The 12,843-nt window shown below is 41.7% G+C and overlaps 1 protein-coding gene across 1 annotated transcript in view; it reads left to right on the forward strand.

Annotated features, from left to right (window-relative positions):
* The first annotated feature begins 217 nt into the window (after window positions 1–217).
* LOC149168123 (uncharacterized) overlaps window positions 218–12,843 on the forward strand; it is a 181,082-nt gene continuing 168,456 nt past the window's right edge. Inside the window, exon 1 of the mRNA XM_089428128.1 lies at window positions 218–709. Within this exon, the coding sequence (XP_089284254.1) occupies window positions 516–709 (194 nt within the window). The 5' untranslated portion in view covers window positions 218–515. The remainder of the gene's footprint in view (window positions 710–12,843) is intronic.

Raw genomic sequence — 12,843 nt, forward strand, 5'->3', positions numbered from 1 at the left:
CTCAGGTGAATGAGAAAACAAACCAACATCCCAACCACTCCAGCTAAACAGCCATTAACCTCTATATCAGGTGCTATCCTTACCAACTAAACACCCATTGACCTATATATTAGCTATCATTACCAAATAGAAACGAGCGTAATTGGCAAGGTTACTACCCAACAATTGTAGACTCAAGTTTTAGTGTACACTCAAAAGATACGAAGTGTGAAGATACAAAGGGTGTTGGCGTCAGGGTTCCAGCTTTCCATTCATGGCAGTGCCACGCCTGCCCTCTCCACGTGATCAATAAATACCTTTTTCTAAAGCAAATTAATTAGCTTAATCGGTACTGTCAAAAGATGCTGAGAGCTTCGGAACGGGCGCTTAATCCAATTTCCTTTCCAATTCACCTGCTTGCGGATACGGATACAATAAGGCCAATTGCCACATTTGAAAATTTCTGAAATCATCTGTTAAATTCGGCCCAAAAAATGTACAGGGATATTGTGAATTATCGTGTGTAGGTTCTGGCAATGGCCAAAGGTAAAGGCGTATTGGGATCAATTGGGAGGCAGGGTTCCTTCAAACCCCTGTTCAGCGGCAGCAGGAAATCGCAAGATGATGATGATGAAGAAAGTCCGGGGTTGGAGGGGTCCCCTTCTGGTCATAAGAAGTGGATTACAGAGCTCTCGTCCCTCGCCAATGTTGTTGTCGGTCGCTGTGCAAGGTAATTAATTTATTCTTTTGGTTAAATAGCTGTTGTGTAGAATTTTGCCAGAATTTATCCCCCCACCTCCCCCAAGTTCCCTTTTGGCCATTGTAATAATAAATAATCTGCAAGGGATCATCTCCCTAGCAGAATTTGCTGCTTTTAAAAAATCTCGCCTGTGTCTTTCTGTCTGATTGATGCCGTAGTTTAAATGTTAGGGTATCTAACAATACTGTCTGTTTGGAAGTGTTGCGATCCAACGAAGCTAGAAACCTTTGGCCTACCATTGATATCAATTTATAGTTAATCGGTACAAAGTATGTATGTACAGTTGTTTTGCGTTTGGTAATGCTGATTAGCTAGGAAATCTGTTACGCAGGATTTTTGTTTTTTCTTTCTTTTATTTCGGAGCGCGAACCACTTGTCAGTGCTGTATTCCTAGTTGACAGCTCAAAAAATACATATATAGATATATAAATATGGATAGATATATAGGTAAGTAGGTAGGTATTCACTGAAAATGGGTTCAAAATGAGAGGTTATTTAAATACTGTTTTTATAATAGTCATTCCCAAGATCTTGCCAGAGTTTATTATCAAATTATTTGCTAGCCAAATTGTACGAGTAGGGGAGACAGACGAATTTTACAATCACTTGCTTTAGTTTAATCAGCAGACAATTAATATATTCTATTTATACCTGCCTCAGGCAATCTGTAATGTTATCTAATTAAGATAGAACAGTACTAGCATGCGATATTATATTAGAGTTAGAAGGATTACATATTCTAAGTTATAACACAAGGTACCTTGAGAGGCTGTCAAAGCTTCAGTGGCAAGCCAAGCTCATTTGAGTGCAGGGCTAACAAAATTTTTAACAGAATGCTACGTGAAGTTGAAATAAATCTGTCTGATCCTTAACTTATCTACGATCCTCTGCAAAGTTACTCTTACTTGGAGATGAAGGTCGACTGCAGATTCCAGGTGGTCCTTAGCTTGTATTGTTTACTTTGTTGAACAGGGGCGAGTAGCTCGGATTATGGTCTGTGCGTGGATTGACTAGGAGCAGCCTTATGGTCTCTTTTCGCTGATTACAAAATTACATGAACCTGATCAAGTAATCTATTCCATCCTACATTTTTTGGGGGATACAAGTTTTCCTTTAACTATTAATAAACAGATAATGTACAAATTGGGCATTAATTAAAAAAAAGAATTGCGCTGCTATGTAGCCATCACTAGCTAATCCAATACTGGGTGGACGACACCATAAAAAATCGCCAATAACAATAAAACCAAAATTGCTGCTTGGGCATAAACATTGCTACTAAAAATCCAGCCAATAATTATTCTGGTGTTTGTCGAGGGGCAGCAATGGCCATGTCCATTTATTTTTTGAACAGCTTGACCAACTGTGTGCTGGAACTGTGTAGAATGGGTTGGTTAGGTGGGAGAGTCGATGGACAATTCCCTGCTCATGTTGCAAGTGGTAACCCCAAATAATCCATGAGCTGATATATATATATATATATATATATATATATATATATATATATATATATGTTTTTTTGTAACAGTAAAGAGTAGTAGATTTATATCAATCTGCGCCCGGTCGTGGCAAAAAACAGGAGGTTACATTTCGATTACATTGCCATCCAAGGGCATCTCTGATTGCAGACTGGCTGTACAAGCCCTTCTTCTTTTCAAAATTTCAAACTGTGACTGAGCGTTTACATGTATACTAGTATAAACTTTGCAGTACTGCCCTAAAAGCAAAATACATTTAAAATTCAGCATAAAACACAAGCAAGAGAGGTAGACTAGTCATCCAATTCAGCAGGTTGGTTAAGGTCAATTCCAGTTGATTCCTCAGTGTTCTGAGAGTTCTTCATTACTAGTTGAATTTGCAGATCTTCAATTTGACTGTGCAGGGCATGCACCTCATCTTCCAGCTGACTAATCTTTTGGTTCTTCTCTATGTTCTTCTCTTGCATTTCCCAAGCTTCCTCGCGTTGCTGCTGAAAACACTTCCGAAGATCAGCCAAACTCTCCCTCAATTCATAATGCTCTCTCTCACATGGTCCACAGGCATGAGGGGAGTATGTAGCCAGAGGTGGGCACTTCTCCCATTTTCGATCAGAATGGCCCGCCAACCTATTCGAGCACTGACGTCGATAGCCCCAGGAGTCAGAATCCATGATATTGAAGAGAAAGAGATGTACCAAGGGAAAACCAATGACCCAATTTCCACAGAGGACCAGAGACTGTGACCCAATTGCCACTGAGGAGGAACAATGACCCAATTGACATAGTGGAACAAAAAACGGTGGCCCAATTGATACCACAACGCTCAAAATCACACCAAAGCAAGACTCAGAATCTCCAACAATTATCTCTTCGACAATTATCTCTAACAAATTGCACTCACCAAACTGAAACTCTTCGGCAATTATCTCTAAAAGGGGCAACTCTCAACAACCAAAATTGTCCACAAACAATCCAGGCTCTGCCAGAGAGTCTTTCCACCAACGACCTTCTGGACAAAATCCTTTCTTTTGCAGAATTTAAGACCTTTATTCCCCAATTTATAGTAGTTACCGAGCCGAGAGATTGCATGCTTACCTCCGGGGTCCCAATTCATTGCCATGATTATCTTGAGGCTTGAAATGACTTCCACCATAAGCAAATTAACTATTCCTCGTGCGAGTCAGCCGATCCAGCCCAGAGGAATTAAATGAGGCTCTCGTTCTGAGGAATCACACATAGAGCTGGTTTGATTGTTCCTGCTATGGAACCGAATACGAAAATCCACACACAAAGTTCTCACACTTATTCCTTGCTCCGCGCCAAGTGTCCTGGGTTGTTGAGATATGCAACCATGAGTCAAGTGTGAGGTAAGGATTATGCTCAGTTGATGCTAGATGGGGGGGATGAGGGGGCGCCAATAGGGATGATGGATGTGACGGGGGTAGCGAGTGTGGGAGGAGTGGAGGTGGGGGGGAGGGGGATGAGGGGGCGGAGGAGGTGGCAGGGAGATGGGGTTCAGAGAGGGGGAGAAGAAGAAGAGAGGAGGGAACAAAGGGAGACATGACTAATTCACTCCAAGGGAGGGGAGGGGTAGCATGGATTATTATAACTTTTAATTCCAAGGTATATGACTTTTGTGTCCAGTCTTTAGTGTAGAAGGAGAGATTTATCATCAAATTTAGGACATTCATGCTCAGATTTAGGGGATGGGATGATAGCCTTCAGTTCCATTTACCTTGTTGCAACCTTCTTTCATTTGGCAAGCCATATTGGCTTGCATATCTGCCTCCTTATTTAGACTTCTTAAAATATGAAAGAATTGCAGATGCCCAAAGAGAGGGAGCAAGCCAAGGGCTCTCTTTAGTATCTGATTTAACTTGTTATTTTGGGCTGCAATGCTTGAGTTCATGTGCTTTATAACTAAGAGAGAATCCCCCAAGATATTCATTTCCTTGATTCCTTTTTGCTGAGCTAGAGTGAGGCCAAAATATAATCCATAGGCTTCCGCTTGGTTATTTGTCTTCCTGCCCAAACCCCAAGCATACCGATCAACAATTATTCCATCGGGATTAATGAGAATCCCTCCCCCCTTGCCACCCCAAGATTTCTTTTTGAGGCACCATCAAATTGAAGAGTCCATGAATTTGAATTATGCATCCATTCAACAAGTCCTTCTTGAGTCAAACGGAGGATCCAAGGAGGGCGGGATTGTGACAGTTTCTTTGGGGATGAGGAGGACGGGGGCCAAGCCCAAGGAGAGAGCCAAGCCGATTCATTAGGATCAAGAGAGGGTTCTAGAGCTGGTATGTGAAATTCAAAACAAGATGAGAGAGCTTTTAGAGCAGTGATCCTGGCTGGAGGGCGAACTGAGTTGAAGATCGCCTTATTTCTTGATAGCCATATTTGCCAGCAAACGTACTTGGGGGGGGCAATCCAGAGGTCCTTGGAATTACTTTTGGCCTGAAGGGAGCCGGCGTAAAACTTGTGCTAAGAGTTAAAGAGGTTGAGGAGTTCAGCTGACCACCTATTTCTTAGGAAAAGTGGCCCAAGGGTCACTGACCAAACCGATCTTGTAAATTGGCAGTGGAGGAAGAGATGAGGGATGCTTTCCTCTGAGTTTTTAGATAAAGGATATTGGGAGGGACCAATGAAGCCTCTCCGTTGTGAGGATTCTTTTATGAGCTAACAGCCAACAAAAGAAATTTACTTTGGGGATAGCATTTGTTTTCCAAATCTTATTCTAGATTGAGGACTTGGGGGGAATTTGGGCGTTGAAAAGCAGCTGGGAGTAGCCTTCCTTGACCGAGAATGTGGAGTTCTTCCACCCCCACCTGTCCTCCGTTGATTGCGCAAGGGGGGAGCATCCAATTAGTTTCTCTATTAGAATATCCTGTAATGGGATCAGGTTTGTTGGGATATTTTCCATTTTCCACCTTTTCAATAGACCCTGACTGTCCCAACTGGAGATTTGATCTAAATGGACCACCCCATGTTGCATCAAGTGATCCCTTAGGGAGGAGATAGAGGGATCCAAACCCAAGGGGGGAAGTCCTAGGATCGAATCCGACCAAATATTGATCGAATCACCCTTACTAGGAATTTTACAAAGATTTCTCAAAATGAGAGCCAAAGATGATTGCATTAACTTCTAGATAGGAGAACCCTATGATACTTCCATGCGCTTCTCTTTGTTGTTATAATGATGTAAATACTTTGCTTTCATTACTTGCACCCACCACTGATCTGGCTTTGTCTTCAGAATCCAATAGAGCTTGGTTCCCATTGCCGAATAAACCATGGTGGGATCTATGATGCCAACCCCCCCATGTTGCTTTGGTGTTCTAATAGTTTTCCAGTTCACTAGGTGGAATTTTTTATTATCTTGCTTTCCTCCCTCCCATAGAAATTTCCTAATATATATTCCAAACTGATGCAAAACATATTTAGGAGCCTGAAGAGCTGAGAATTGATATAGAGGGATGGATGATAACACAGATTTCACTAGGATTGTCCTCCTTGTATTATTTAGCCAGATTCCTCCCCAGTTCACAATTTTCGACTTTCTTTTGTCAAGAATGCCTTGCCAAGCATAGGGAGCAACTCTTCTTAGGAAGATTGGTACTTCTAAGTAGTTGAAATCTTTCCAATCCCTGACAATTTTGAATCCCATAATTTCTTCTGTCTTTTTTTCCCTTTGAGGGGAGATATTCCAAGTGTATATATGACTTTTGTTGTCATTTGTGGCTCCTCCCAAGGCTCTGTGGAACTTATCCAGATTTACTTTGAAGCGCCTAGCAATCACAACTGAGGCACCACCTAAAAGGATGGTGTCATCCGCAAACTGTCCATGATTGATACTCCTGATCCCCTCTTTATATTTGATCCTCAGAAGATGGTGAGAATCACGATCAATCTCCAATCTTCTACTCAGCGAGTCAACCATAATTATGTAGAGAAAAGGGGAGAGAGGGCAGCCTTGATGCAGCCCCCTGGAGGCTTTAAAGAAGCCCGCCACCCGACCATTGACTAGAGGGGCGATCCAAGGTGAAGAGATGCAAAGAGCAATCCATTTTATAAAGGTTGCATCAAACCCCAACTTTCTCAGAACTTTCAGCAGAAAGCTATTTCTGACCCTATCAAAAGCATTTGCCATATCTAGTTTTATTATCATTCCTTGATCCCCTCTTTTCCAACTCGAATCTATAGCCTCCTACAACAGAATTATATTATCAAATATTTGTCACCCTGGCACAAATCCCCCTTGGTTGATCGAGATCAAAAGAGGTAGAAGATTTTTGAGCCTAGAGGCAAGCAATTTCGAGATGACCTTATACGAGACATTACAAAGAGAGATAGGCCGAAATCTAGCAAAGGAGGAGGGGTTGGACTCCTTAGGAATTAAAGCTAAGAAGGAAGTGTTGATTCCTCCCCCCATTATAAATCTCTTGAAAGAGTACCCTATCATACGACACAGGTCTTTATTGATCACTTCCCAGAAATTTTGATAGAAATTAGCAGAGAAACCATCTGGGCTAGGTGCTTTGTCAGGCGAAAAGGAGAACACAATTGATCTAATTTCATCTGAAGTTGGAGGGGAGGTCAAGGCCGCATTCATTTATGAAGAAACCAGAGTAGGGACATTCTCCAGAAAAAATTCCTCACTTTCAAGATCCATCTGGGGGTCCTCCTGATAGAGGTTCTTGAAATGGTCCAGCGCAACTTTCTTAATTTCCTCGAAATTAATTAGAGTTTGTCCCCCATGTTGGATCTGAGAAATGTTGTTTTTGCTTTCTCTAAATTTTGCCTGCTTATGAAAGAACTTTGTGTTTCTATCTCCAGCCATGAGCCAGTTGTTTCTGGACTTTAGTCTCCAATACTCTTCTTCTCTTCTGAGGTGGCCATGAAGAGCCTTAAAGGTTTCAGCTTCTTTTTGGAAGTCAGTTGGATTAATCGGGACCGTCTCCATTTGCCCCTGAATTGAAGCTAGATGTTTCTCTGTATCCTTTATTGCATATTGCCTTTCCGATTTATTTTCTTTTAGCCACTGTTTAATATCTCCTTTTAGCCTTTTAATTTTGGATTCCCAGATAGAGATTGGGTTGCCCTCAACCCAAACCGACCATGAAAGTGAGACCATATCAGAGAACCCAGAAGAGTCCAACCATAGAGGAGAGAACTGAAAGGGAATAGGCCCAAGATTAAGGGAGGGCGAGATAAGGAGGCTGATTGGACGATGGTCCGAGCCACACCACGAAAGAATAAAGGATTTCAGGCATAAATTCAACAGGAGAAGGCTGTCAGAGGCGAGGAATCTGTCAAGCCTAGTCGCAATATGTCCCGGGCCTGAGCGCTTGTTATTCCAAGTATAAAGGAATTTAGGAGGTTTTACATCAAAAAGATTGAGATTGAGTATTAAGTCCTCCATATTCTCCTGGGAGGCATCCCTAATAGTGGAGCCTCCTCGCTTCTCATTTTGACCCATAGAAGTATTGAAATCTCCTCCCAGTATACAGTTGTGCCCATATTCAATGTTTTTTAACTCCATCAATGACTTCTAGCATTCTTGTTTCTCTTTAAAGTGAACAGGCATATATACATTGATCACAAAGAAGATTTGATGCAACTCTAAAATCTTAAAAGTAGTTGCAATCCAGTGTATGGTTTTTATAGAGCTTACCAATTGTAATTTTGCTGGATTCCACATTGTGCAGAGGCCTCCCGAAGCGCCTCTCGAGCTTTTCGCTTCCATATTGCTAAAACTCCAAAGTTTGAGTGAATGGAGGAGATTTCTATCTCGCTCAACTTCGTCTCCTGGAGGAGGGTGACTACTGGTCTTTCCTTTTGTATTAGTGATTTCACTTCCATTATTCTTTTTCTAGAACCTAGACCCCTACAATTCCAGGAGATAATATTCATTATTTACCCTTTGTGGATGGCATCCCTTTTGCAGGGCCTGCTACACTTCCCTTTTTGCCTCCTTTAGACCCCAAGTCGGCTAACTGACATGGAATGGTGTGTTGAAAGCTCAACTCCTTGTCTTTTTCCGTTTTTTCTTTCCTTATTTCTTTGTTTGTTTTCCGTCTTGATCTTCTTGTCTTTCTGTCCATATCCGTAATTCTTGCACCCTTTGATTTCTCGTCTGTTGAGCTCGCCGGTATTGCAGTTATCGTTATTTCTTTGGAGGATAAGAACCTTTTGTCATCTTCCTCTTCATCCGTGGTGTCATCTGCGTTACTAGTTGTTTCTGGGCTTGTGGACATTTCTTTTTGCTTTTTCGAGGTCAAGGAGAGCAGGCCAGCCTCAGTGCCATTGAGGACTGGGGCTTTTATGGGAGAGCCACCATCCTCTTGAATAGATGCCAAAGCTGCATACTTATTTTCTTCTTTTCCAACTTTACCCTCTAGAGTGTTTGTCCCATTGGGGGCGTAGGCTCGCTTTGGCTTGGACCTTCTTTCTGTGAAGCAGATTTGAGGTTGTTGCTGGCCTGTTGCTTTGTTTTGTGTTCCTCTCTACTTGCTGCCATTGTTCCTTTGCTTCTCCTTGCTGTATTTCAGGTGTGTCTTATTGGTTTGGACAACTTTTGGCAAAGTGTCCATACTCATGACATAGTTTACATTTGAATGGCAGCTGGTCGTAGTCTACTTCCTGTACATGGGTCCAACTATCCATACAGAGATTGACTGCAGCAGGGAGTCCTTTTTCTAGGTCGAATTCCACACATATCCTTGCACAGGAGAATAGACCATCCTTTGGCTCAACACAATCTATATACTTTCCTAGAGAGTTCCCAATCAGTCGAAAGGTTGCGTCATTCCAGCATTGGAGGGGGAGGTAGGGTAGCTTCACCCAGACTGGGACAGAGGTAGGAACATCACAATCCGGATTGAAGCTGGGACTCCACCTATCCAAATAAAGCCCCTGGGCTCCCATGAAGTAAGGGCCACTCCTGAAAACCAAATCTTTGTCCAGTCTATTTTCAAAGAAGGTGTAGAAGCTTTGCCCACAGAACGTCGACATAACCTTGCCCTTGATGGGCGACTTCTAGTTCTTTTCTATCCAGCACCGAACTGAGCGTGGAGAGGGCCAAAGGCCCATGAACTATCCAATAAGGCCTTGGTTCGCTAGCTGCTTGGCACGAGAATGAGCTTGAGGGGCACTGATGTTAATCTCTGGGATCTCATCTGCCTTTTTAACAAAGTGTGATGGACCTTGCTTCTGGAACTTGGAGGCCGCAACAACCAGGGTGTTGAAGGCAACTATTTCAGCAGCTAGAGAGCCATCCTAGGCTGGCGCAACCATTTGGGCTGTCCGGTCAATCAAAAGCAAAAATTCCAAACCTGGAGGGGAGCAGGAACAAAGGAAACACGGGGAAGGGGACAGGGGAGAGGGAAGGAACCCTCAACAAGAGGCCAAGGGTGCACAACAGGAGGCCAAGAACTCGCAATGGTCGACCATGAACGTGCTCCTCTTCTCCATCAGAGGCTCCTAGTTTGTTTTATTTATATATATATGTTACCAGACTTGGAATCGACAAAATCAGTGAACACATTAAATAAAGATATGCACATATTAAATGAAAACATTTTCATTGATATTCAATAAAGCCATTTCTAAACAATGCATAATATCAATAGATGTCCAAAATATCATGCATATTATCAGGGTTGAGTCACATAACTAATCTCAAAGGAAAATACGGTAACTCTATATGATATTATTACAAATTGCTTGGTCTGCTAGATTATGCTTGTGTCGCAGAAATGGGTAGTCTGTGAGGGTCTGTTACAAATGGGTTTTCCCCCTTGTGATGTAAAAAATATGTAAATCATGATGTAAAATGTCTAGTGCATGGTCCCTCATAATTAGAAAACCATGGCTAAACATTTGAGGGTTGGAAAAATAATTTATCCCCTCATAGGTTAATTAATTAAATTTTTTGGCCTAAAATTAACTAAAATCCTAAGCCATATATTTAATTAATTCTAAGTCCTAGGTAAATTTAAATTCTTCAAAGGCAAAATTCGTTGGTGCTAAAAAATTAAATTTTAAAAGGTCCAGAGACTAAGGTAAATTAATTATTTTGATAAATTTTAAACCATTGATCCCTGGGGGTTAAGTCAAAGTCAATTTTTGGGGAAATTAACTCAAATTTTTTATTTTTGAGTTAATTAAAGTGCATTTAAATAAAAAATTCGAATTTCCTCAAAAATAAAATATTTTGACGAATGAGATTAAAGGATATTTTGAGTCGTGTGCTTAGCAAGAAGCTCTGGTGTAATCTTTTTCTGGATATAAAGAAAGACTTTGGAGTTAAATTCTGCTGGTGTTACTCTTCATTGGAATGCTGTAAGATGTTTTATTTCATGCATAATTTTTTCTAAAGCCATTGATGATAGCTTCTAAAGCGTGTGATCTGAGCACAAGTATCTTGCTCAGTTTGCTAGGGTTTGAATAATAATTTTAATTTTGAACGTAATAACATGTATCTTTGTTTGTCTAAATTTAATTATTATTTTCTTGCTCTATTTTTAATGGCTCGATCGAGTTTTGCAGGGAAATCTTGAGATAAATTATCGGGGGTTAGGGGATAGTCTTCAATTGATCCAACGAACTCTCAATCTGTATTTCCTGAAGAGCCCAGCGAAATAAGCTTCGGGCTTATCATAAGATTTTTGATTTGTGACACATGAGGGTTTCGAGCTAGCACCTCCTTTTTTTATTTATTTATTTGAATTTTTGTGCAACATAATGATAGATATGGCTAATTAGAGCCTTCAATTTGTAATTATTGTAATTATCTATGTTGGGATAGGGTCCCCTGGGGTTAGTTTTGGGGCAAAAACCCAAGTTTTGATGTAAAAAGATGAAAAGTCTCCGCAAATTGTGGTTGCGAGCGTGTAGCTAGTTAAGAGTCAAAAATGCTTTTTATCCTCCTTTATGTAAAGTTGGGTCGGCGTTTGAGATCTACCCATGGTCTGCGGACCATGGGATTGTATAAATAGGTGTGTCTTAGAGAGTCTAAGGCATAAAGATGCTTTTGTCGATGGGTACGAGTGAAGAAGTCTAGCGCAGAGAAGGAAGTCTTAGAGGGGAAAGGCTCTGCAGCTGAGTGCGCAAAGGCTTAGAGTAGTATCCGCAGCTGAGTGCGCAAAGGCTTAGAGTAGTATCCGCAGCTGAGTGTGTAGGGAAGTTTTTGAGTCTGTAAACCTTTGCTGAATATCATTAAAGAAGATTGTTCCAGAAATTCCTGTGTTTAGTCCCTTTACTTCTGTTATGTATGAATGCGCTATATGCTGTGATGAATGATGGTTTTATAAAATAATTATGTATTGATGCACAACTTTACTTGATCTGTATTGTTATCTGAACGCAATTAATGTTAAGTGATTACGCGAAGCTCATAACTCTTTCTGTTAAATTTATCGAACACTTAGGTAATTTCGAGTAATTACTGATTTAAAGGTAATCTAAGGTGCGCGTCAATAGCTAATTGGCCTGTTCAAGGTCCGCAAAAGCCAGTCGTAGACCTTCGCGGAGGTCTAGAGACCGATTCGAGGAAGTTACTACCGTAAGCCATAAGCGCTTAAAGATCTGTGCGAAGGCAGATCTAGGTCATGGAAGGACATCACACTGATCTTTGGGTGCGGAAACTTGGTTCCAACATCCCCCCATACTGCTTTGGGTGAGACTTCAGTGCGCGCACTGCGGATTGATGCCGAAAGGGCCAGTAGTGTAGGGATTTGTTTGGTGCAACTATCCCTGAACCTAGGTCAGGACCCCCTAAGCCAACAAATGGTTCCGTTGCTAGGATCAGGATCTGCATAAAGAGATATGTGATGTTGCATCACTGGAATCTGACTTAGAAGGAAATTGAAAATGTGGTTGGATAGAAAGATCCACGAATTTGCGGCGCAAGAAAATAGAAATCCGCGCCTGACAAAAGAACAATGGTTGGACATGTATTTATACACAAATACACAAAATCTTTTTTTGCACCTTCCCAATCGAACTATATGAGTGGATCGCTAAATTCGCAGACGACCAAGGAAGGTGGAGGCTTGATGGTCCGATAATGTGGACCTCGGAGCTCGTGCAGAGGTTGGAAGCTTCTGAAGATAAGATTGCACGCGCAATTGATCACTGGCTTGATCGAGTCATCGGAGGATTTGTTATAGAGTTCACGGTTGATACCTTAGTCAGTTATAGCGAAGCAGAGCGACGCTTCTTCAAGGGACCGCGAGGTAAGTATTTGAGATCTTTGAATACTTGGATTAAGATGCTCTTGTGTGAAAAGTAGGTTATGCCATTACCTTGATGTTTGGATCTACGCGAAGTGGACGAAGCTTTAGAAATCAAGGAAAAACAGGTCCTGAATATAGTCCATTGATTGGACCTCCTTCAAGTGACGACGAGGGAGCAGCACAGGCTTCACCGCAGAGCGCTGTCCAGTTGATAAGGCAGGGTTTTCCGCGGATACCTCATCCGTCCACACCACCTCCACCTTCACCTCCACAACATACACCATCACCCACACCGCCACCACCACTGCTGCCGGTCAACATGTCGAATACAATGAAGTTGCCAGTTTTCAAGGGCTTAGGAAGTGACGATCCAGATCAGTTTTGG

The sequence above is a fragment of the Pinus tabuliformis genome, chromosome 4_2 (assembly GCF_031772625.1).
Source record: "Pinus tabuliformis cultivar Carrire ecotype Pingquan chromosome 4_2, CPIR1, whole genome shotgun sequence".
Lineage (NCBI taxonomy): Eukaryota > Viridiplantae > Streptophyta > Pinopsida > Pinales > Pinaceae > Pinus > Pinus tabuliformis.